The sequence below is a fragment of the Cibotium barometz genome, chromosome 24, assembly GCF_041138505.1.
Source record: "Cibotium barometz isolate CiBa-2024 chromosome 24, ASM4113850v1, whole genome shotgun sequence".
In the NCBI taxonomy this organism is placed as follows: Eukaryota; Viridiplantae; Streptophyta; class Polypodiopsida; order Cyatheales; family Cibotiaceae; genus Cibotium; species Cibotium barometz.
This window is the reverse complement of record NC_141069.1, coordinates 15,583,221-15,609,051: the sequence shown is the minus strand read 5'-3', so window position 1 is coordinate 15,609,051 and position 25,831 is coordinate 15,583,221. Positions and strand designations below refer to the sequence as shown.

The following is a 25,831-nucleotide window of genomic DNA, read 5'->3' as shown; positions in this document are numbered from 1 at the left end:
TTGATTCAGGTGCCTCCTTTCATGTCACAGGTTGCAGAGACTTGTTTGTCAGGTAATACTGCTGGCAATGAAGGAGTGGTTTATTTGGGTGATAACCATGCATGCAAGATTCTTGGCAGAGGTGATGTGAGGCTTGTATTTTCAGATGGCTCACAGCTTATGCTCCATGATGTCAGGCATGTGCCTGAGATCAAGAAGAATCTGCTTTCTACTGGACAGCTTGATGATGCTGATTATGTTACCACATTTGGTAGTGGAAAGTGGAAAAATTAGTAAGGGCTCACTGGTTGTTGCCAGAGGCTCTAAGGTGGACACTCTTTACTTTATGCATGCAGGTGTTTGTCACCATGCTAATGTAAATGCAACCGAGCTGCCGGAAATCTCTATGTGGCATAGCCGGTTGGGACACATGAGTGTCAAAGGAATGGAGCAATTGTCTCGTTTGGGTTACTTGCCTTCTCTAAAGTTTTCAAGTTTTCAGTTTTGTGAGCATTGTATATATGGTAGGCAACTACAGTGCCCCCACAAGAAAGCTCTTGGACAGAAAGATGCTCAGTTAGAGCTTGTGCATACAGATGTATGTGAGATGCCTCAGCTTTCTTTGGGAGGGGCAAAATATTTTGTGTCATTTATAGATGATGCCACACGCAAGGTGTGGGTTTATCCTCTTCGTTTGAAGAGTGATACATTCTCAGTGTTTCAGAAGTTTGTTGCTCTTGTTGAGAATCAAACTGGCAAAACACTGAAGGCTTTGCGTTCCGACAATGGTGGAGAGTATATGTCCAAACAGTTTCAGGACTTTTGTGATGCTAAAGGCATCAAGAGGGAGCTCTCTACTCCTTATGATCCTCCACAAAACGGGACAGCAGAGAGGATGAACAGGACCATTCAGGAGAAGGTCCGTTCTATGTTGTCACATGCTGCATTACCTCATGGTTTTTGGGCTGAAGCTGTTATGACAGCCGTTCACCTTATAAACAGGTCACCTAACACGAGGCTTGGTGGGAAAGTGCCAGAAGAAGTATGGACAGGGAAGCCTCCGTCATACAAGCACTTGAGAGTGTTTGGTTGCGTTGCGTACGTGCACATACACAGGGAAATGCGCACCAAACTTGATCCTAAGTCTCATAAATGCATATTCCTAGGATATGGTGACAGAGGTGAAATGGGGTATAGACTTTGGGATCCCATGAATAGAAAGATCATACGCAGCAATGATGTCATTTTTGATGAAACATGCATGTATAAGGAGCCTGCAAGGCAACAGGAGCCTGGCAGAGTCATCTTTGATGATGATGGACATCATGGACAACAACAAAGGGCTGTAAATCAGCCATTACAGCAAGAAAACCAGCCCTTAAATGGTGCTGAAAATGGTCCAAATGGACAGCCAGAGATGGCAGAAGATATCCCTATGGATATACCACAGTTAGAGGATATACCGGGCATGATTTTTCAACCTTATGGCATGGAACAGGAGCCACCAATGGGTGATATGCAGGCTGGACAGCAACCTGCAAATGATGGTCATTGGGTACGGAGGTCCACAAGACCCTCCAGAGCCCCTGACAGGTTTGTTCCAGGGGTTGACTACTTGATGCTTACTGACTGTGGGGAGCCCTCATGTTATAAAGAGGCTTTACAGAGGGCAGACAAGGCTCTTTGGGAGCGTGCCATGAAGTCAGAGATGGATTCTCTGCATAAAAATGAAACATGGAAGTTGGTGCATTTGCCTGCAGGCAAGAAGGTTTTGCCATGCAAGTGGGTTTACAGGCTCAAAGTTGCACCAGATGCAAAGCCAAGATACAAAGCCAGGTTAGTGGCTAAGGGCTTCAAGCAGGAATATGGTGTGGACTTTGATGAGATCTTCTCTCCAGTGGTCAAAATGACCACACTTAGAGCTGTGTTGGCTTTGGTTGCGCATGATGATCTGGACTTGATTCAGATGGATGTGAAGACTGCTTTTCTTCACGGTGATCTCCATGAGGAGATATATATGCAGCAGCCAGAGGGTTATGCAGTAAGTGGAAAGGAGAAGCTTGTATGCAAACTGAAAAAGAGTCTTTATGGGCTCAAACAGGCACCAAGGGAATGGTATCATAAATTTGATACATTCATGAAATCTCAGAAATTCAGGAGAAGTGACATAGATCACTGCTTGTACACCAAGAAAGCTTTGGATGGCAGTCTATTGATCCTCATCTTGTATGTTGATGATATGTTGATTGCCGGGAAATCTCGTAAGGAGATGGATGCCTTGAAGCAGAGGCTGCATCAAACCTTTGATATGAAGGATTTGGGTGATGCAAATCACATTTTGGGTATGCGGATACTTTGGGACAGAAATCAGCATGTGTTGTATTTGTCTCAGAAGGAATACATTGGCAAAGTCTTGCAGAGGTTCAATATGGATGGGGGGAAGAAAGCTAGTACTCCTTTGCCTCCATATGTGAAACTCAGTGCTATGGACAGCCCACAGTCAGATAGAGACAGGGCTGATATGGCCAAGATTCCGTATGCTTCAGCTTGTGGCAGTCTCATGTATGCCATGGTTGCTACTAGGCCGGACATTGCATTTGCAGTGGGAGTGGTTTCTAGATACATGGCCAACCCTGGCAAGAAGCATTGGGAAGCAGTGAAAGGTGTCATGAGATACCTGAAGGGCACACAGGATTTGTGCATTTGCTTTGGCAAACAGGATGCATTAGTGCATGGTTACACGGATTCGGATTATGCCGGTCATCCAGATAACCGGAAGTCTACTACCGGTTATGTATTTACATTCACAAGAGGTGCTGTGTCATGGATATCCAGGATGCAGAAGTGCACTGCCTTATCTACTACAGAGGCCGAGTATATTGCAGCCACAGAGGCTTGCAAGGAGGCATTATGGCTATCTCGGTTAGTGGTTGATTTGGGCTATACAGGGGATATTCCATTGTTGCATTGTGACAGTCAGAGTGCCATCCAGTTGGCAAAGAACCCTGTCTTTCATGCAAAGACGAAGCATGTGGATGTGAAGTATCACTTCATCAGAGAGGTGATAGAGAACAAGCAAATTCAGCTTGTTAAGATTCATACGGATGACAACCCGGCTGATCTATTGACAAAGAGTTTGCCTCCGGAGCGGTTTGCTCATTGCAGACACTTGATGGGCATTGGATGAGGCCATTTTCAGCCTTGATATGGCCTTGTATATTATCATGTACATGCTGATTTTTTCTTTTCCTTTACTTAAGGGCACTTTGCCTTTAAGTGGGAGGTTGTTGGGGTAAAGGCGTTATGCCCACCCTTATAGTGTGTACAAGCCCATAAGTTATAGTACATAGTACACTTAGTACTTTGTACTAAGTGCACTATGTGTACTAGTGCAATATACATGTGTGATAGGGGAGTCACACACTCACACTTGATGAGTTGACTTATCCCCACAACTCTCTCTCTCTCTCTCTCCCTTGTTTCTCTGTGTATGTCTCCCACATGACCTAACCCTGTTTCTCCCATCAGCTTCCGCCCCCCCTTGGGGTTTTGTTTCTCTTTTTCGCTCCGTATCCCGCCTCTCTGTGTGCAGTTCGGTTCCAGCAGGTTCCCGCCTTCGCCTCGCCTTCGCCGCAGCTTCAGACTCTGATGGAGGCTCCTCCCGCCCCGCCTCAGAGGGACTCATCCGCAGCCCCCTCGCCCGCCCCCGAGGTCACCCCCATCAGGCTTTCTCTTTCGCCGGAAGAGGAAGCGAGCCTCAACGCAGAGGTGGAACGCCTCCAGGCTCATTCCACCATCTGCCGTATAGTCGGCACTCGCCCCAGCAGAGGGGAGATCAGGGATCTTCTTCAGGCCCGCCTTCTTGCAGATGTGGGCAAGATCCTGGATGTACAGCTTCTGGGCCAGGGACATTATCAGATCGAGTTCGAGGCCGCCCAGAGCGTTGCCAAGGTCCTTGCCATGAGTCCCCTTGACATCAGGGGTGCTCGGGCTTTCTTTAGACCTTGGCAGCATGGATTTGACCCAGCAGCGGCGGAGCAGGGAGAGCGCCTCTTCCATGTTACAGTTTGTTTCCCTGGTCTCCGCCGGGAGTATCTTTCGCTCCTCTCCAGGCTCGGAGCATTGGTGGGCTCGGTACTAGAGACGGGCCCCTCAGCAGCTTCAGTGGTGGCCAGAGCAGCGGGGCTACCTTCGGTCAGAGTGTTGGTGTCTGACATCTCCTCCCTTCCTAAGGTCATTCAGCTACCTAGGATAGGGGGGGAGTGGATAGATCAGAGAGTGGAGTTCTCGGGGCTCCCGAACCAGTGCTTCATTTGCAGGCAGGTCGGTCATCTGGCCAAGGCCTGCCCTCGCAGGAGACCTCGTCCCGCACCACAGCAGCAGGCTACTGATGGCCCGCCCACAGATTCGGCTCGGCAGGCTGCCTCCGGGACACCTGCTCAGGCCACAGAGACCTCGGAGTGGCAGCCTGGACAGGGGCGCCGCCGAGGGAGACAGCCACAGCAGCACGCCCAGAGACCGCTGCAGCAGCAGCCACAGTCTCAGCCTCACTGGGTTCCCGTGAGGAACAGCTTTGCTCCCCTACAGGAGGAGACCCCTGCAGCGCGACTGAGGACCAGGAGATGCCAGCTCCCCCTCCTTCACCCCCCCACCCCCGTCCCCTCCCTCCACCTCGCTTCCACCATCGCCTCCTCCCGCCCCCGCTCCGGCTTCGGCAGCGGCTCCCTCTCCACCTCCCTCGCCTCCCCCTCCTCACCCTCCGCCCGCCTCACCTTCCCGAGAGGCCCTGGCAGTTCCCTGGCGCTCACCTGCAGTCCGGAGAGCGCTGAGCACTGACCTCGCTCGAGCATCAGAGAGGAGACCTATGCCGATTAGGGCCTCACGGATTTCATCTATCCGCAGTCGGCTGAGTCGCCTTGGCATTAGACAGCGCTCGGAGGCTTTCGATTATACCTTCACACGGCTTTTTGGAGCAGAGGGCCCCCATGAGCCAGCACCCATTCGCGTTCATGTAGTGATACCTCCGGCCCGCGGGGAGGAGGCACTAGACTCAGCGGTGGCCTTCTCGTTCCCTCTTTGTGGACCTTGTGACCGGGAGTGGACTCTAGAGCTCGCTCTCAGCACTTTGAAGACTCAGGCAGTTGAGTTTTCGCATCACATGAGCGATCTGGAGGTGACAGATGTGATAGGCCGACTTTGGGAGTTGGCTCATTTTTTCTTGGATCCCGGGAGTGTGGATACCTCAGGGATTCGTCATTTGGTCGTGCGCATAGTGGCAGACTTGGCACGCCACCCTGGATATGTGAGTATACACGAGGTTGCTCTGTCAGAGCAGGAGGCAGTCGCCATGGGCCACAGCCCACCACTGGCGCCTGATCCGGGATTCTTGCAGTACACCGGGTGGGCAGATTCGCAGCCGTTCGGATGGGGACTACTCTCCATCCAAGCCGCTTGCGAAGACCCGCCGTACGGCTGAGACAGCATCCACCTCAGCAGGGCATCCATGAGGATCATCTCATGGAATGTACAGGGCCTTGGCGGAGCACACTTTGTACGCTATCGAGGTTGCTTGAGGCAGGAGCTTCAGAGATGCCTAGTTGGTGGCAGCATTGACATTTTGATGATGCGGGAGCACCACTTGGGTGAGAGCAGGATCCGGAGATATGGTTCGGTGATGCCTGGTAGATGGGACACTTTTTGGTCTGCAGGGTTTGGTCCTTTGGGTGGACAGGGAGGAGTATGCATGGTTATTGCAGATGTATGGCGGCAGGCCCCATTGTGGATCGAGGGATCATTGTGCCTGGTAGAGCACAGTATGTCATTCTGAGGATGCATGATGAGCTATTGGGTGTGCTCAACATCTATGCGCCCAATCATGCTAGTGCCAGAGCAGAGTTCTGGACTCAGGTTACAGATGCATTGCCAGAGGCCGCACATTGGTGTGTTGGGGGAGACTTCAACATGCTTGAGGACCAGGCAGATAGGGTGGGAGGCAGTCATGTTACAGTTCACGGCACGGAGCTTGCAGCTTGGGACCGGTTTTGCATGTCACTGAGGATCACTGATGCATGGCAGCATGGGGCTTTCTCCCGGTCTCAGGACAGTCTTAGTTTCTCTCGGTCGGATCGCCAGCAGGGAGGGACTAATCTATCACGGATTGATCGCTTTTATGTGGGCGACTGGTTAGGGGAGCGAGGGGGCTCCGTCGGCATTCTCGCTGGCACCTCATTTTCAGATCATGCGCCAGTTATATTGGCATTGGAGGAGGGGACCCGGGAGCCCAGCTTGCAGTTGAGGATTCCAGAGAGGGTACTTACAGATCCCAGTCTCGCTGAGGACATTGAGAGGATCTGGCATGATAGTCAGTGCTCTGACCAGGATGCAGCGGGCCAGTGTGCCCAGGGACTCATTGATCTTAGCTCTTTTCTACGCGCTGCAGCTTTGACACGACTGGGAGAGATTCGCGAGCGGGAGCAACAGCTGAGACGTAGCCTTGCTTCGCTACAGCGCCTTCAGGAGCAGCAGCCTGCATGTGAGTGGGTGGCGTCCCAGCTGAGCCAGGCACGCCAGGAGGTTAGAGAGGTAGAGGAGCAGAGACATGAGTTTTACTATCGTCGTCAGGCCTCTCAGTGGACGCAGCTTGGTGATAGAGTGACTGGAGAGTTTTTTGAGATCACTGGACCCCGTCATGCGCGAGCAGGAGTCCGCCAGCTTGGTAGACCGGATGGATCGGTAGCTACTGAGCTCGGGGAGATCAGAGCCATTGCTACTGCATTTTATAGTGACCTGCTTTCAGCGGAGCCAGCCACTGAGGATCGAGATGTTTGCAGACAGACTGTGTGGGCCCATGTGCAGAGGAGGGTCACATACCATATGCGTACAGTTTTAGGTGCGCCTCTGTCAGAGATTGAGCTTGCCGAGGCCTTGAGGGTCCTGCCGCGACATAGTTGCCCAGGGGAGGACGGACTGACGCCGGCCTTTTTTATGCGCTATTGGGACCTTTTGGGGCCAGGCCTCCGCAGGGGCTTTCAGCATGTTTTGGACACTGGGGTGATGCCGCACAGCTTTTCAGAGGGCTTGATCTATCTTATCCCCAAGGGGGAGGGAGAATCAGATGACATTAGGCATTGGAGGCCTATTACGATCCTCATTACTGTCTACAAGGTCTTGGCAAAGGCCTTGAGTTTGAGGATCCAGCCCTTCCTGGGGGAGTTGATTCATGCTACTCAGATAGGATTTGTCAAGGAGCGCAGTATCCTTGACAACATCTTTACTTTCTGGGAGGCGACGGCCCGAGCTAGATTTCTTGGCGAGGACTTGGTCGTGATGCTTCTCGATTTTGAGAAGGCATACGATAGAGTTGATTGGGGTTTCTTAGAGGGCACTATGCTTCGCCTGGGCTTTGAGCCAGGATGGATCAGAGGGGTGGCAGCTCTGTATTCCACAGCTCGCAGCCAGGTGCTGATTGCAGGAGGACGGGGGCCGAGTTTTGAGCTGACCAGATCAGTCCGTCAGGGGTGTCCTCTCGCCCCTTTCCTTTTTCTCTTCTTTGCGGAGGCTATGAGTATGTATTTGACGGCAGAAGAGGTTGGTTTGAGAGGACTGCAGCTCCCAATCCGGGGGGAGGACCTGCTTGATGCTGAGTTTGCAGACAACACGGGCTTATTTTTGCATGGCCATGAGGCCAATCTTATTCGGGCTGAGCAGTCGCTCCAGGTTTTTAATGCAGCTTCGGGAGCACTGATCAATTGGCGCAAGACAGTGGCCTTTTGGATCAGTAGTGCTCCCACTCCGGCATGGAGCCCGGACCCCGGTTTTAGATGGATTCCTCCAGGCACAGCAGTGCGGTATTTGGGATGCCAGATTGGCCTTGATTTGTCACCTGAGCAGCAGATTGCCCCGCTTCTTCTGAGCATTCGGAAGAAGCTATTGTATTGGAGTACAGCTCGACTATCCTTGGCTGGGAGGGTGGTGGTGGCAAATCAGGTGCTATTAGCGACCATGTGGTACATTACGTCTTGCTGGATTTTCTCGAGCTCTTGCATCAGCCAGGTACAGAGGCTGATCAGGAACTTTCTGTGGTCCGGGAAGGACGGTCAGCCAGCTCGGGCAAAGGTTGCATGGGCAGTTATTACACTTCCGCTGGCTCAGGGCGGTTTGGGCATTATAGATCCAGTCGATCAGAGTAGAGCTTTATTGGGGAAGCTTATTGTTCGGGGGTTGCTTCCAGGCGCTGAGCCTTGGAAAGAGCTCCTCTTGCAGCGACTACAGGCTCGGGCGCCCCCAGCAGGGGGTACTTGGGCACCAGAGATTCGCTGGATCTTCATAGAGATGAGGAGGACAGGCCTCAGTAGAGGATGGGAGGACAGATTTGCTTTGAGCATCCTGAGAGCTTGGGAGCTGCTGAGACCGGGGCTCTCTCAGCGGCCTCCTTGTGTTGAGGAGCGGGCCAGACAGCCGCTCATCTGGAGCCCAGCGGTTCGCACGGAGCAGGGTCATATGCTGGGTTCTCGGCCTCGTCTAGCCTGGGGACCTTTAGCGGCAGGCCCAGCTCGTAGTTTTGGAGACTGGCAGGCTTTCTGCAGTCTACCAGAGGAGATCCAGGTGGAGAGGCTGAGTCACTTCAGAGGGGGGTTGATTATGAGGGATGATATACAGGAGGCACTCACAGAGGAGTGGTTCACGCCTCTCGAGCCAGTGGCCCCACGGTGGATGGGAGCCTTTACACAGTTGGAGATCCTGATTGCTGTCAGAGCTAGCACTGAGGATGGCAGATGCCTCTACTATGAGATTCACGATGAGGGCAGACTCCAGAGAGTGGAGGTGGAGTCGCCTTTGGTTGTAGAGTGCACCTTTCAGAGGATTCGGGTAGTGGCCGCCGCTTCTCGGAAGTGGCATATTGACCCCGACCCTGCTGATGTGCTCCCGGATTGGCGCATATGGGCATATGCAGCGCGCCCCTTGGCCCGGCTACAGTGGGACCCCAGGGAGTACGAGTGGCATGATCCTTATGCATCCCTTGAGGCCACAGAGATCACCTTTTTCCAGTATACTGTTCGGCTGGGGCGGCATATTTTGACGGCGAGGAGGACGGTTTCTCCAGCGGCAGCGGGGCATTGGCGACTACAGGGACTCTCACAGGAGTTCCTGGAGGATTTCTGGGCTCGGCTCTGGGCTAGTCGGCAAGCCCGCAGGATCTCGGCTTTTCAATGGCTAGTCGCCCACAGGGGCTCAGCAGTTGGCACTTGGCTTGTTTACAGCGGTCTTCCGGCGGCCTGCGTCCGATGCGGCCACCCTATGGAGACACAGAGACATTGCCTTTGGGACTGCCCTCAGGCACAGCAGATTTGGCTGCGGATGCTGCGTATTCTGGCCTCCCTCTCTCCAGAGGGCATGTTTACGTGGGGTGCCGCTGCTTGGTCGACTTCGTCAGGGCCTGCTATGGGCTATGAGATGGAGCAGGGCAGTCAGGCCATCAGATTTATTAGGGGCCAGCCTCGCCTGGTTCCGGCACCGGATTTCTCGTCCGCCAGCTGGACACAGGAGAGGGATTTACGATGGGAGCTCCTCAGCAGCCTCACCATCTGGTTCACGTGGAGGGCCCGGTGCTTTACGGCCTTTGAGGGGAGATTGGAGCCACCAGCAGAGACTGTACGGGGGATTTGGCAGGAGTTGATTCACACCCTGCGAGGACAGTACGACCGCATCCGGGGAGACTCGGATGAGGCGATCTTACGGCGCCAGGCCTTTCACACCACTTGGCACTGTGGCCCTTTCTACACCTTACACACGGGATCCCCCCGCTGGCACTACAGGCCACCTGTTTGGCTTTTCCCCCCCCCTTATTGTATGATTTAGCCGCTCAGTTCTTTGTACTGATGCTTGTATTTTGCAGCACCTAGGGAGAGTCTCCCGGGCCCCGGGCTGCCCTGATGTATTCGCTGCTCTATCTCTCTTAGGAGCAGGAGAGATCTTTTGTAGCCCTACGGGCGTTTTTATATAACTAATGAAAGGATCTTTTCTCGGAAAAAAAAAAACATGTTTACAGACCTACCTCTCATGGAGAGGCCTCCAGATCACATTTGTGAAGGATGTATTTTGGGAAAAATGCATAGGTTTTCCTTCCCACATGATCAGGCTCTACGAGCAACTGCAAAGTTGCAGCTTATACACAGTGATCTTTGTGGTCCCATGCAGACGAAGTCATTAGGAGGTGCTTCTATTTTGCTACATTTATTGATGACTTCTCTCGTATATGTTGGGTCTATCCTTTGACACAGAAATCACAGGTATATGATGCATTTTTGGCCTTTGTAGCACTTGCTGAAACAGAGTCAGGATGCAAGGTTAAGACTCTCCGTTCTGACCGAGGGGGGGAATATATGTCACACATGTTGAATTCCTTTCTTGAGAGTAGAGGTATAAAACATCAGTATACTACTCCTTATACTCCACAGCAGAATGGGGTTGCAGAAAGGAAGAATCGGTCACTCATGGAGATGGCCAGATGTATGCTAAAGGCAAAGAAGCTACCACATATCTTTTGGGTGGAAGCTGTCATGTGTGCTTGTCATATTTTGAATCGATGTCCCACAAAGGCATTCGTTTCCATTACTTCTTTTGAGGCTTGGCATGGCCGCAAGCCTTCGGTATCACATTTTCGTATTTTTGGGTGTCTTGCATATGCACACATACCCAAAGAGTTGAGGAGGAAGTTGGATGATAAAGCCACAAATTGCATTTTTGTTGGGTATAGCCGTGAGAGCAAGGGCTACCAGTTATATGACCCACTATCCAGGAAGATATTCACTAGTCAGGATGTGATTTTTGATGAAAAATCAGAAATATCCATGGCTGGTTATGATGCAAATCAGGCTGAAAATGATGTGTTTGAAGGTCTACTACCTATGGAGTTTCATTCCACAGTTGGTGATCCAACTCATGAGGGTACAGGACAGCCAGCAAATCATGAAGGTGGTGCAGAAATTCAGCAGCAAATTGAGCCAGAAGCTGAACCAAATATGGGGCAGCAGGCACCACAGGTCAGACACATACCTAGATGGTATTTGAGGACATTACACGACAGCCATCTAGAGGGTCCTCTTGCTGGCTGTACTCGTAGGGAGACACAGACCAATGAGCATGCACACATCATGGATTTGAATATGGTTATGGCAGCCAGTTTACAGGATGATGATGAGCCTGATTCATTTGTGGATGCACGAGACAATGTGCATTGGAACAAAGCCATGCAGGATGAGCTTGATTCTATTAAAAGGAATCAAACATGGGATTTGGTTGATCTGCCCAAAGGCAAGAAAGCAATTGGTACTAAGTGGGTCTATAAGTTGAAAAGACATGCAGATGGATCCATTGACAGGTACAAAGCCCGTCTAGTTGCAAAGGGCTATGCACAGAAGAAGGGCATTGATTATGAGGAGACATTTGCTCCTACATCCCGTATGTCAACACTTAGGTGTGTCATTGCATTGGCTGCACATCGTGGTTGGGTTGTTCACCAGTTGGACATAAAGACTGCTTTCCTACATGGGGACCTCGAGGAGGAAGTTTATGTATATCAGCCCATAGGCTTTGCAGAACATGGTCATGAAGGGAAAGTATGCAGGCTGAAAAAGGCCTTGTATGGTTTGAAACAAGCTCCACGAGCTTGGTATGCAAAGATAGATGCTTTCCTACTCACTCAAGGATTTGTGAACAGTCCATCAGAAGCCACCTTGTATGTAAAGAAAGAAGAGAAAGATCTGCTGGTCATCAGTCTTTATGCAGATGATCTTTTGCTCATGGGATCAAATGATGACAAAATTGCAGCTTTTAAAGAGATACTGCAACATGCAACAGACATTTGACATGTCTGATTTGGGGCTCGTACACTACTATTTGGGCATACAGTTTGTGCAGGATAACAGAGGCATTGGGTTGTTGCAATCTCGTTATGTTGCTAAACTTCTGGAGAAGTTTAAATTTCAGGATTGCAAGCCTATTAGCACTCCTATGGAGCCTGGGATAAAACTGTCACTACAAGATGACAGTATTTCCTTTGATGCCACTACATATGCTCAGGCTGTTGGGTGCCTTATTTATTTGTGTACTACACGGCCAGATATTCAGTATGCCGTATCTCAGTTGAGCAGATTCATGCACAGCCTGCGGTTCACAGTCACATGGGAACGCCGTTCCATTGGTGTGGAACGGGGGAACGTGGAGGAATGGAACTTGGGAACGGCGGAACGTGGAGGAACGCTTTTTCTATTTTTTTTTCCCTGAATTCGCGAAACGGCACCCTTAACGTTTTTTTTTTCCACGTTCTGGCCGCCCGGCGCCGGCAGCGTAATAGCGTATCGTTCTTTTTTTTTTTTGAGTAGAAGGGTTACGGGTGCCCAAAACGTTTTGGGCACCCTTTGTATTAAAAAAAAAACGGATACCTGCAAGTAGCGCCGCCGCCGACCCCTAAAAAAAAAGCATGGAAAAAAAAAGAAGATTATGCAACGTTTTTTTTAACGTTGAAAGACTACCTGCCAGGCTGCCCTGCAACGTTCAAAAAAAAAACGTCAATATCAACATTTTAAAAAAAACGTACCTCTCTGAGAACTTATAAAAACCTGCAGACTTCAGAGTGCAGCTGCAAGTACAGTGTGCATAGCCAAGTACAATCTCTCTCTCTCATTATTCATAGCCAAGTACATTGTACAATCTCTCTCTCAATTGTACATTGTTCAATTGTATATTTGTCTCTTTTTACCTGCTTTTAATTGTATATTTGTCTACTCATGTGTATTGAAATATGATAACGTGTCGCTCCGGATCCCGTTCCGGATTGCAAGGGGTCCCGTTCCCGTTCCGGATTGGCCCCTCATTCCCATATCCGTTCCCGTTCCCTGGTGACTATGCTGCGGTTGTCACATTGGCAAGCTGTGAAGCGTGTATTCCGGTATTTGCAGGGTACCTTGTCTCTTGGATTGCTTTATCCTGAGGGGGGTGACATGCAGTTATACGCTTACAGTGATTCAGATTGGGCTGGTGATTTTGATACCAGACATTCCACTAGTGGAAATTGTTTCTTTCTTGGCTCTTCATGCATTTCTTGGCTAAGCAAGAAACGGACCATAGTGGCCACTTCGTCTTGTGAGGCAGAGTACAGAGCAGCCTACACTACTACTGTTGAGTGTGTTTGGCTGCGTCGTCTCATGACTGATATGGATATTTCAGTGGAGGAGCCTACACCTATCTATACTCATAGTCAGAGTGCCATTGCTGTGGCCAGGAATCCTGTGTTTCATGCTCGCACGAAACACATTGAGATTCACTATCATTTTGTTCGAGAGAGACTCCAGGCAGGTGATATCAGTCTGATCTACTGTCCTACAGATCAGAATGTGGCAGACATCTTCACCAAGGCATTACCACGTCCGAAATTCGAAGCATTCCGCACTGCTTTGAATTTGTTTCCTTTTGGTGGATGATGTACAGTGATCACATATCACTCCGGGGGGGTTTGTTGGGTTATATGCTGTGTATGCACCCAGAGGAGTGCTAGTGATCATCAGTAGATTACTGGGACACTTTTTACTTCAGCTAGTGGAGGTTTTTTCCCCCAGTTTAGCTTAGTTTCACTTATAAACAGTTTATAAGTGTTTTGGTCCACCCGGCACATTTTATGGCCGGACATGTGAACACGTCTTTTAGGTCACTTTATTATGTGGCTATTGTACTTCACATTATTAACTGAATACACAACAAGAGTCGTGTTCTCTCTCTGCTTCCCCACGTTTGTGTTTGCAGTACCTCCAAACCCTAACCCTAACAGCTGAAAGCCTTCAAGTTTGATGTTTTTCATGGAGAGCATGATGCTTCCAAAGTGTTAGCATTTGTGGCACAGTTTGACATTGCTTTTAGCGATGAGGACTTCACTGAGAAGTCTAAAGTACGCCATGCTAGAATGTTTTTGAAGGGGACCGCTGCTCATTGGTGGATCACTAAAAAGATCACCAAAGATCCCATTTGCACCTGGAAAGAGTTTAAGGACAGATTTTATGCTCAGTTCTTGCCACCAAATGCGGAGCAAACTCTCACCCAAAAGTGGGATAGACTTGAGCAAAGAGATAATGAAAGTGTGCAACAGTATGTCAATAAGTTTTGGAAAGTGTTGCTTGAGGTAACTCCTTTTATGCAAATCACTGAGGATGAAAGAAAGAGGAAGTTTCGCTCCGGATTGCAACCAGCTTATCGTTCGGGCATTGAATTGCACCCGAAACATACTTTGCAACAGCTTACAGCCTCTACTCTTGCTACGGAGCAATTGGTGCTCAAAATTAAGCAAGATCAAGGCGGTTCAAAGGGGAAAGACAAGGCTGTCCCAAATCTGCAAAAAGGTGGACAGCCACCTAGAAAGAACTTCCGGGAGACCCACAAGGGAGGTAAAGCTGAAAATACCTCATCTAAAGATCAGGGCCCAAAGAATAACAAATTTGGCTTGACCCCCGAGCAAAGGGAGCAATATGCCAAGGAGGGAAAATGTTTTTCTTGTGGCAGCAAAGAGCACATGTTTCGACAATGCCCTGACCGCAAACCAAAGCATGAAGATAAGCAAACCAAGGCTAATGTACATGCAATTCCCGATGTGCAGGGAAACACAAAACATGATGCAAAAGAGCGGATGGTATGCAAAGCTTGGGGTCAAATCAAGGATCAGCCCGCTTTATTCATGTTTGATGACTGTGCAACCGATAACTTCATCTCTATACAAACGGCAGCTGCCTTGGGTATTGAGGTTGAGAACATGGGACCTCAGATTGAAGCAGAAGCTGCCTTTGTTGGTAAAGAGGTGCAAGTTACCCCACTGATAGGGAAGTTGCGCATACATATCCAAGGCTACCTTGATAATGAACATTTCTTAGTTGCACCACTAAATGGATGTGATGTATTGCTGGACAAGCCATGGCATCATAGGCTTGAGCCCCACAAAGAGTACAAGACCAACATGATTTCTTTTATGCATAGAGGCCGCATGCATTTCATTGATGCCGGCAAAGAAGGGGATTCCATCCCACCTGTATCTCACATCCAGATTAATAAAGCAATGAAAAAGAGTCTTTCTGCGTACTTGGTTTTTGTTCGTGATAGCATTGTACCAAGTAATCAAAATGTGGATACTATGACTTACGATAGGCTGAATTTTCTTCATGCATTCAACGACTGTTTTGCTGATGCATTGCCAAGTGAATTACCTCCCCAAAGGCCCGAGGATCATCGCATAGATCTTGTGCCAGGTAGTTCTCCACCTAACAAACCCACATACCGTGTGAGTGCCGCACAACAAGAAGAGATCATGAAGCAGGTAAATGAGCTTTTAGAGAAAGGTTTGGTTCAGCCTAGTTCATCACCTTATTGCTCTCCTGTGCTTCTTGTTCAAAGAAAGACGGGACATTCCGCATGTGTGTGGACTATAGAGCTTTAAATAAGCTTACCATCAAGAATAGATTCCCAATTCCGCGAATTGATGACATTTTGGATAAGCTTGATGGTTCGGCTTGTTTCAACCGTCTTGATTTGAAGAGTGGTTATCACCAAATACGAGTGGTGCCACAAGATGTCCATAAAACTGCATTCAGACAGCTTTTGGATTATATGAATTTTTGGTGATGCCTTTTGGTCTCACCAATGCTACAGCCACGTTTAATCGTATGATGGTTAGGATATTCCGACCCCATCGCAAATTCACAGGTGTATTCTTTGATAACATCTTGGTTTTCTCCAAGAATGAGCAGGAACATAGAACTCATTCGGTCACAGTGTTCGAAGAGTTGCAGAAGCATTAGCTTTTCATTAATGCCAAGAAAAGTGAGTTCTTCCTTTCAGAGATACATTATTTGGGTCACATTGTATCCAAGGATGGAGTAACAATGGATCCTGCAAAGATAGAAACCATTCGGAATTGGCCAGAATTGCAAAACGTACATCAAGTACGTAGTTTTCTAGGATTATGTTCATATTATAGGCGTTTCATAAGGCATTTTGCTATGATAGCCACCCCTCTACATGATCTCACAAAGAAGAAAACCACTTTCAAATGGACTCCAAAAGAACAGGACGCTTTCTTGCAGCTCAAGCATGCTATCATATGTGGACCCGTATTGATTGTTCCTGACTTGCAAAGGTCATTCGTAGTGGAATGTGATGCTTGTGGCGATTGTATAGGGACTGTCCTAAATCAAGAAGGGCATGCAGTTGCATATGAGAGCCGTCGTTTGCATGATGCTGAGCTTCATATGGATATCTATAAGAAAGAGCTCTTGGCTGTAATTCATGCCTTAAAGATATGGAAACATTATCTTCTTGGGGCTGAATTTGTAGTCAAGACAGATCATCAAAGCTTGAGATATTTTCTATCTCAAACAAAGCTTTCGAAGAAGCAGATGAGAATGGCAAACTTTCTTTCCATGTTTCATTTTCAAATTGTGCATACTCCGGGAAAGAAAAATGTGATGGCAGATGCATTATCCGGGAGGCCTTATGTGGCTGCAGTTTCAGTGGCCTCTCATGGAGACTTATCTGCTATGTGAGATTTGTATCATTTGGATGCTGATTTTTGCCATATATGGACTGATTTGATGGCTGGTCACTCACATGTCTCTTATGTTATCAACGAGGGTTATCTTATGAAGGATAATTGCCTATGTGTAGTGAAGGATTTGCGTCCAAAGGTTATGGAGGAATGTCATGCTCCACCTTATGCTGGTCATAGAGGTATCATGCCCACTACACGCATGATTGAGAGAGATTTCTTTTGGCCAAGCATGCGTAAAGACATTGAGGCTTATGTACGTGCATGTATTACTTGCCAAAAGGTGAAATTTGACAGGCAAAAACCTCCAGGTTTGCTTCAGCCATTGCCTATTCCCTCGCAACCTTGGGAAAGTATTACTATGGATTTTATTATGGACTTGCCTAGATCCCAGCATGGGAATGATGCTATTTGGACCATTGTGGACAAGTTTAGCAAGCAAGCTCATTTCTTGCCCGTCAAGAAAACCATTAAAGTTGATCATATGATGGTAAAGCTTTTTCTTGCTAACATTTTCAAACATCATGGTATGCCTAAATCCATTGTTGGGGATAGAGATCCCAGGACTACGAGCCTCTTTTGGAGGGCTTTATTTGATAATATGGGCACTAAACAAGTAACTCCCATGCAGTTGAGTTTGCCTACAACAATACAATCCATGCCTCCACGGGAAAGGCCCCGTTTGAGATTATTTATGGCAGAGTAGTATTGCCACCCATCCTTCGTACAAAGGATGAGATTTTTGCAACTGATGAATATGTTCGTGACTTGGATGTAGCCTTTGCTCAAGTACGGACAGCCATTGCAAGATCACAAGATAAGCATAAAATGGCTACTAACAAGCATAGAAGGGACATGCAAGTCAAAGAAGGTGATTGGGTTTTGCTGAAATTTGAGAAGGCTAGGCTTCAGAAGAGGCCAGGACGAGAAGGATCATATCCTAAGCTTTCTCCTCGCTATTATGGACCCTTCAAGGTGATTCAAAAGATCAATGAAGTGTCATACAGGCTTGCTTTACCTAGTCATTGGAAAATTCACAACGCATTTCATGTGAGTCTTTTTCGGAAGTATATGGAGCCCGATCGTGACGAGCCTGTCACTCACAGAAGATCCGCCAGAGATTGATGAGCTTGAGGAGATCCTCTAGCCAAAACATATTGTTTTTCACAAAGAGCGAAAGCTACCTGCAGGAAAGCTTTCCACGAGATACCTTGTGAAGTTCAAAAATTATTTGCCCATTGATGCAAAGTGGGTAAATGAGGATTATTTTATTGACTACCCACAGTTGTTGCAGGCATATCTTGAGGCTTTCCAGTTGAGGACAACTCTTTAGAAGCCCGGGGGGATGTCACCAATTGACCGACCATTTGGTCCATCTCCAGATTTGTCTCTCGTTCACTTGAGGCCAGGCCAGTGTCTCATGTGAAGGGGCCAATATTTTTGCATAACATGGACGGGAGCCAGACTGGTGCCACCCGTGTTAGCAGGATGGTGTCGTATGGACGGGAGCCAGACTGGTGCCACCCGTGTATGACCTTGACTGTGTTCTATCCATGGGATTATCACGCCATGGAAGAGCCAGTTTTTGTGCCGTGTCTTGCCTATGGGACTGTCACTCCATAGGGAGGCTCGTGCCTGGATCTGTGTCTTACCTATGGGACTGACACTCCATAGGAAGACCGGGATTTATGTTTTCTGTCGTACCATTTTTGTGCCCGACAAATGTTTTGTACTTATTCCATGAACGGGAGATATGTCCATGATACTATTTGCACATGCATTCATGTTTTGCTTTGCATGTTTGGAACTGTTTTCGCATGACTTGTATTCTTGTGTTTGCCTATTTGACGTGCCACTTACTGAGCGGGGACGCCTGCCAGTGAGTCGTGAAGTTTGCTCTGTCTTCTGACAAGTTTTGTTGCGTGTGAACAGGTGGTAAGTGTATTGCACTTGTTTATTTAATAGCTTTCTTTCTAACCTTTATTTTTATAAGGTTGTAAGTTTACATTCATTTAAAAGTGGGCACCCATTATGGGCACCCACGTATGGGCCAAGGTGGGGAGGGAAACCCCACTCTTAACCCTTTATGTGTGGGGGTGGGTGCATGGCCACCTACCCACACCCCACCTTGAAACTCGCCGCCCCCATGCAAGCTAGGGGAGCCGGCCAACTGTGGGTCGTGTGCTTCCTCTCCAACACCTACAAAGAGGCGACCATCCTATCATCCTTCACGGGACTTGGCAGGCGACCATCCTTCATGCTCCATAGGCGGTTGCGCACTTTCCACAGCAGGCTGCACTCCTCTCCATAGGCGACCGCTCCCTCTACCCTGCAGGCGGCTGCGCCACCCCACAGGCAGCTGCAGCCAGGTAGTTTCTGCTCTCATCAGGCGACTGCGCCACCCCACAGACGGCTGCAGCTAGGCGGCTTCTGCACCCCTCATGCGGCTGTGCTCTCCCAACAGGCTGCACTCCTCTCCTTAGGCGGCTGCTCCCTCTACCCCTCAGGCGGTTGCACACACCTCCCATAGGCTGCTACTGGTGGCTGCACCGCCGCCGCCTCCTCCACAGTAGGCGGCTGCGCCCTGCACAGCAGGCGGTTGCGCCTCCCTTCCATAGGCGGCTACAAGCGGCTCTGCACCTCCCCTCTTCAGGCGGCTACACTTTCTAAACAGGCAGCTGCTGCTCCTCCTCCTCGACAGGCTTCTGCACCCTGGTGTCCATCTCTAGTAGCTGCACATAGTTGCCTCGGTATTTGTCTTCCATTTGCGAGCTACAAGTAGATTTAATTAAAGGACTTTAATGTAAATCTGAAAAGGGATACTCTCTATCGCTAACACCCGTTCGGTGCCGGATAGTCCAAGCTTCTGGAGAACCGCGGACCGAGGGTGCCGAGATCGGGAGAGCCAGGCGTTAGTACGGGAGCGCCTGCTTGTGCGTGGTCCTGGAACACCAGTGGGGCGCTCTCCGCGGATTCCAGTGAAGGTACAGGACCGTAGAGACTTGACCACTCAAGTGGGTCGCTCTCCTTCGAACGTCTACTTGGAGTCTCTTGTTTGGTACTGTATTCATCTCAGTTGTACATGGACATCATCTGGTTCTTTGAACCCATGGAGCATTGTATCTTTTAAATACTCCCAATAATATATCATATATTGAGGGGGGGGTCGGCCCGTTCTGGCCCCAGTGTTGGTGTCCATTGATCAACATTTCATTTCATTTCAATTTTCAGTTGTTATTAAGTTGTCCATTCAAATTGTGATATTTAAGTTGTGCTATTACGCGTGTGGGTGTCCAACGGAGTCTATTCCCACTTGACGCGATCGGTTTCAGGATCCATCTGCTCAAACTCCATAACATGAGTTGCCCAATGCTGTACATAAGTACATGCCACTGAGGTGGGCATCGCAAGATGAAAGGACTCCACATCCCCCTCTGAAAAAAGATATCGTCGGACTGATATAAGCCCAACCTAATTCTGATCCAAATCCAAAAAACTCTGGAAGTACCACTGTGCCCCAGGCACGGTTAGCAACCACAGATCCAAAGCATCCCACCGGGTCCAAAAAACCATCCTCCAAAACAACAAGCCTGCAGAACTGGCAGGGAGAGGGGCATCCTCAGAAGCATCACAAAGAGATGCAGAGATAGACTCCTCACAATGAGGAAGGAAAGCAGGAATATAAACTGCAGTGGTAACAAAGTCCTCAAAAGCTTCACAAATGGCAGAAGACTGTTCCAGAAGTAGAACCAAATCCCAAGAATCAGCAACAAATAAAGGATCCATGTGAAAGGATCACACCGCAAGGGCAAAAACACCCTCCTTGTTCTGCAAACACTGCAAAGAACACAAGCTCGGACAAAATAAACTCTGCTCAGGATCTCTGAAAAGGTCACTGCTCTCCTCCAAAAAACTGGAAACTCCTGTCACAAAAGAAAGTCTCCACAGATACAAAACAGCTTCCGAAACTGATCCTCAAGTGAAGTAGCTGGAGAAAGGCCCCCTCTGAGTGTAGAAAACTCCTGTGGGAAGCAAAACGCAGCCAAAACACTGCTATCCAGCAAAAAATAGCACTCCACCGCCAACAAAAGGTAAGGAACATGTAGAAACCGGGAAACTGTGCAAGCCAGGAACAAGACACAGGTATAGATGCTCCAAAATCAGCAAAACGCTGACTGAAATCTGAAATTAGAAATCCTCCTCAAGTACCAAACTGCGCCACAATCCAAACAAGAAACCCCCTCGGCAAGTGATATGTGTCCACTGGAGAAGAAAACGTAGCCAAACAAGGGCTACATGAAAATTCAGGTCAACCAGTGTCCACACCTCCTATGAGAAAAAACGTTGAAGAGAAGGTACCTTCGGGTCCAACAGAATAAACCCAGGTGAAGGTAGAGCTACCAGCAAGATCGGTTCAGAAAAACGCAACAACCATGGCTGCAAAGCTGAAAACACAGAGGTAAAAGGGGCTATAGAATAGGCTGAATATGAAAACGCTGAAGCCTCAGATCAAGAACTGCTGCAGAGAACAATCAGCGGGGGGAGGGATGGCACAAGATAACCACAAGGGACAGGCAAAAGGGAGCCCAGAGAGCTCCAAGATCAGGGCTAGGGAAAGCAAGCCCAAACAGGCCAAAAACGCAACCTGTTTGGGATAACTATGTTGCTGTCCAGACCTGAAAAAAAAATGCCTATGAACCCTGGAAGGTGCCGCCAAGAAAGACAGGTATGCTGTCCAAAAAAAACGCCCCTGTCAAGCTACCTAAAGGCTGAAGACTGACGCCCTAAAGAGGAGGAATTGCAGCCCACTGAAAGATGGATGAATCAGCCCTTGAAAATTTGAAACGCAAGCTTCATCTGGTGAAAAAACGCAGATCTGTCCATGGGTAGAAAAACGCAGATCTGAAGTGGTAGAGGAGGGAGCATCCAACGCTGACAATCACCGGTGCTCTGATGCCATGATAGAATGTGCAGCGGAAGAAGGGAAAGTGGAAACACAGGAGAGAGAGTGAGAGAGAGAGATGGAGAGGAAACACGAAACACATGTGAGAACCTACTCTCAATATCATCACCAAAAGGAATACATGTCCCGAGCAAGAGGAGAGAACCTCGTATGTGAGAGGGACTGCAGCTAAACAAGCTAGGCAAGCAATGCAAGCAGTGAAATATGAAGGAGGCATGCCGGCTATATATACTTCTACATCTAGGCAACCCACTGGTGATAAATATCTCCACAACTGGGAAAAATACCCAGGACCATAAATGGGGAATAAATATGGGTAAAATATAAGTGAGGGGTGACCAACCCCTAAGACTAACATGGTTAGCCCTAGAGACTAAAATAGGACACCAAATAGGAAGCCAACAGGAAGGGGATGATGTCTAACAGTACAGTCTTCATGGTGGCTTCATGAGGTTCCTTCATTGCTTGCTTGCCCGAGTAGATAGACCTTCTTGTGCATTCAATTTGCTCTCCATAGCCTCGAATTTGGTCACAATGTTGGCACCCATGGATTAAATGCTTTTAAATAAGGGCAACGAATTTATCCACAAGCATGTCATTGAAAATGATTGGGAGAGGATTGACCCCATAAGAAGTGGATTTTTCAGCACAGTACCCGTCATGGTTTCTTCTCTAACTTCTCTTGACGCTTGTCCCAAGGCATCATCATGATCCCCCAACGCATGCATAGTGTCTTTCATAATGCCTAGGTCTTGCTCATGCAATCCTTCACCTTCAACTTTATCCATAGAAAGAAAAGACTTTCTTGGTTTGCCTCTTGGCTTGCAGACCATAGAAATACTGTTTTTCAAGAAAATGGCAATAAGTGGAGCTAGGATTATCGGAATTAAACAAGCTAAGGCTCTTTAGAAAGGTAATGAGATGAGGAATAAGCCTATGTGATTAGTTTAGGTTCAGTTCGAGCCTTTGTTTCTAGAGACAATTTTCACTTTCCAAAAGAATCCCAATGCATCACATTTGTAGAAACCATTTGCTCACAAAGTACCCAAGCCAATGCAAGGCTAATCATGCATCACATTTCCAATACAAGTATCACTTTATGCATCAATTGTCCATTCCTTTGATTCGATGTAGCAAGTTGATGAAGAGCTTTTGCTTTGCCGATCTCCCGGCCAAGCCTTCTCACTCCCTTACCAAAGTTTGAAATCCAATGGCAGGGGTTGAGGCCATGTCTTGATCACCAAGTACCTAATCCCCCTCCTTGCCGCTTTTCCGAAAGCACTCACGACAAGGAGAGTTCAAGCCATGCTTCCCCTTGGCCTCTCCACCAATGCCAAGGGTATCCTCTCAACATGCTAGATTCTAGTGCTTGTTTGGAATGAACTTATACAATTTGATTGAAAATCCAACAATGTAAAGAGAGTAGAGTGTTTAATGGCTTACAATTCAAAGCATACTCATGCTCGTGTACATTAGAACTTTAGCATGTACTCATGCTTGCATTATGCTCCTTGTACACTTTCTTCACCAAAATGCTTTTCTCCAAGACTTACAATAGTCATCCAAGCAAAAAGAAGCAAACAATGCCCTCACCAAGGCATAACAAATGCAAGAAGCATTAATGATTATATACTCTTCTCCTCTTTCAATTTAATTGTTTGCTTCTTTGCATGTATAGGGTAAAAGTGATTGCGAAAATGTGTGGCAAGTAGAGGTTCAAGACAATGCAAGCAATATGCAAGGGAATGATAAGAATCCCATGATATGCAAGAATTTTACCCTAAACCTTGTTTTCTCCCAAAACCCTAATGTCCTTAGCCAAATTAATCAAGCAATGCATGATTGTGTAGAGGAGATCAAGACAAGAAAGATTATGGATTGAAAACTCAAGAAATCCCACCATAAACTCTAATTTTGAGACAATTTTCAAAACCCTGTTTCTCTCAAGAAACCCTAAAATTGTGATCATTATTGCAAATCAATGATATGAGAGGGTAGAGGAGAGATAGGGGAAGAGAACTAACATCCTAGATTGCAAAAATTTTAAGTGGAAACCCTAATTTTAGCAAGAAACCCCAAATAGAAGAAAAGATCAAGAAACCCTAATTCCATGATCTGAGAGTCAACCAAAAACATTAATGGATAGGGAAGAGCATGGAGAACAAGATTATGTGTTAATTTGTGCATAATCCATGAAAAAAACCCTAATTTTCATGAAACCCTAAATCTTGAAAAAACTCTTGAAATCTCACCAAAGAAGCTGGTAAACTCTTCCAACATGTCCCTTGCCTTGATTAGAAGCCACATTAACTTCTTGTTAAGCATGGAAAGCCTTCAATCACTACCATCTCTCCCACAAAATGGCACGCGAATTCCTCAATTTTTGGGAGTGCTCTCGTGTCATAATGCAACCCTAGAAAGGGGATAAACTCCACAAATATAAGCCCTCAATTTTTGGGGGTGCTCTCGTGTCATAATGCAACCCTAGAAAGGGGATAAATGCTTTTAAGTATCACAATCCCTAGGTTAGATAGGCATTAGCATCAGTCACGCTAAATAAAACTTTTAGTCTATGATAGATATTGGCATTGAGAAAAGGTCCTATTGGAATATATAGGGCACCTGTAGCTTCTTCAGTCTGGCGTTTTCCTCCTTCAGTTGTGTTACCTCGGCTTCTAACTCCACTGTATAAGCCTGAGATTCAAACATGCACGTGACAGAACTGAGTCAAGCGATTCATGCATATTCTAACTCTTCTTTACATAGTGCACAGTAGTTATACCTGTCTTCTGGCCCTGGATCTAGCTGCCGACTCTCTGTTCTTGATCATCCGCCGCTGCCGTCTCTCCAGAGACCTTTCATTTGCCACATCCGTTGGACCCCGCTTCCTGGAATGCTGCATGGAGCAATCTGGGAAGGGCAGCGCAAGGGCGAGGCTACCTGGATTGAACCTTGCATTATCGGAATATCCAGCAGGGTTACCTGATGGCAGCAGCAAGTTGGCCCCCCTTTTGACTGCCACGAGAACCTCCGCTTGTTGCAGCAGTTGCTGCTGCTGTTGGCAGCTGGGACCGAAACTCATCCAATTGGTTTGGGGGTTTGGAGCCTTCATGGCGGAGAACGGCAGGTTAGAAACGCAACCATCCGAAACGGAAGAGTAGAGAGAGAGCTCACCCTTGGCATCGGCTACCTCTGGAGTAATAGAACTTGCGTCCTCCTTCACGACTCCAGTCCTCACCAAGAAATCTTCAAGAGTCATTTCCCCCATGGTTCCCAGCCTGCGAGGTTGTGGTTGTGGTTGCTGCTGCTGCTGCTTCTCTGCAGAATTGGCCTCTGCCTTTAGCTGAATCTCGTTCCAGATATCCTCCGCCGTTTTGCCACTTATCGTTCGCAGTGACAGATTACTCTGCAGTAGCAAGCTCGGCTGCGGAGCGAGATCGGTTTGAGAAGGATGAGGTGCTATCGCCGCCGACATAGCCTGACCTTCTTCTGCGGCCCAAACGTTCTTCACAAAATCCTCCATGTTGATGCTGCCGAGGCTCTTCTCTGGTCCATTGCTCACAGACTTCCGAAGCTCCTGCAAGGTTACGGAATAGATAGAAGGCTGCCTCGAGAGGGGGGAAGAATTGCCACCAGTGGAGGAAGAGAGGACAATTTGCGATACCATGATTCATCAAGAAACACAATTGCAGGCAAGCATGCCCTGCTCAAACCGCTACTACTAAACCCATTGGGAATTGTAGCTGTAGCGCCACCAGCCTGAGTGCTTCCCCCAAGGGCTATTTTGTCCACGTGATACTGACCAAATCACCTTTGGTTTGAGCCGGCTACACAATTCGGGTGTATCTTATCTTTAAATAGGATTTTTGAAACTATAGAAATGGTATGGTGCTCAAAAATTTTACCATAAAAGCGGCCCGATCTAAAGATGGTATTATATTTTCACATGTTGACAATAATAATAATTATTGGGACCAAAATTCTTTTTTCATTAATTAATTACTTGAAGAGAGGGAACCTTAGATAGAAGGCTTAGATGTTAGACCTTAGGGTAATTTTTTATTTTATTTTTTTATCAAGTATCTGGAGTGTTTGCGAGAGAGAGAGAGAGAGAGAATCGACGTGGAGAGAGAGGATGCCATGATGCGAAAGCTTGCTGGGTCTTTTTTTTTTTCTATCGAAAGCTTGCTGGTTTAAACCTTTGACGCGGAGATTAATGGGTGTAGTCTAAATAGAGGGGGTAAAAAATAACTACTTGAGATTAGAGAGTTAATAGGGTTGCAAAGTTGTGAATATATAATTGACAT

General features: G+C 47.8%; 1 protein-coding gene across 6 annotated transcripts in view; it reads right to left on the bottom strand.

Annotated features, from left to right (window-relative positions):
• Positions 1 to 25,359, bottom strand: part of LOC147624929 (ABSCISIC ACID-INSENSITIVE 5-like protein 2) — a 74,291-nt gene extending 48,932 nt beyond the window's left edge. For 2 of the 6 annotated variants that reach the window (XM_086818165.1, XM_086818166.1), the window contains exons 1-2: positions 24,307 to 25,358; positions 24,147 to 24,218 (exon numbers count right to left, since the gene is read on the bottom strand). In XM_086818165.1, the coding sequence (XP_086674291.1) occupies positions 24,147 to 24,218; positions 24,307 to 25,191 (957 nt within the window). In that variant the 5' untranslated portion in view covers positions 25,192 to 25,358. Of the gene's footprint in view, positions 1 to 23,777; positions 24,009 to 24,146; positions 24,219 to 24,306 lie in introns of those variants that run through there. The other 4 variants (XM_086818168.1, XM_086818171.1, XM_086818169.1 and 1 more) reach the window with 4 other exon arrangements.
• Positions 25,360 to 25,831: the final 472 nt, after the last annotated feature.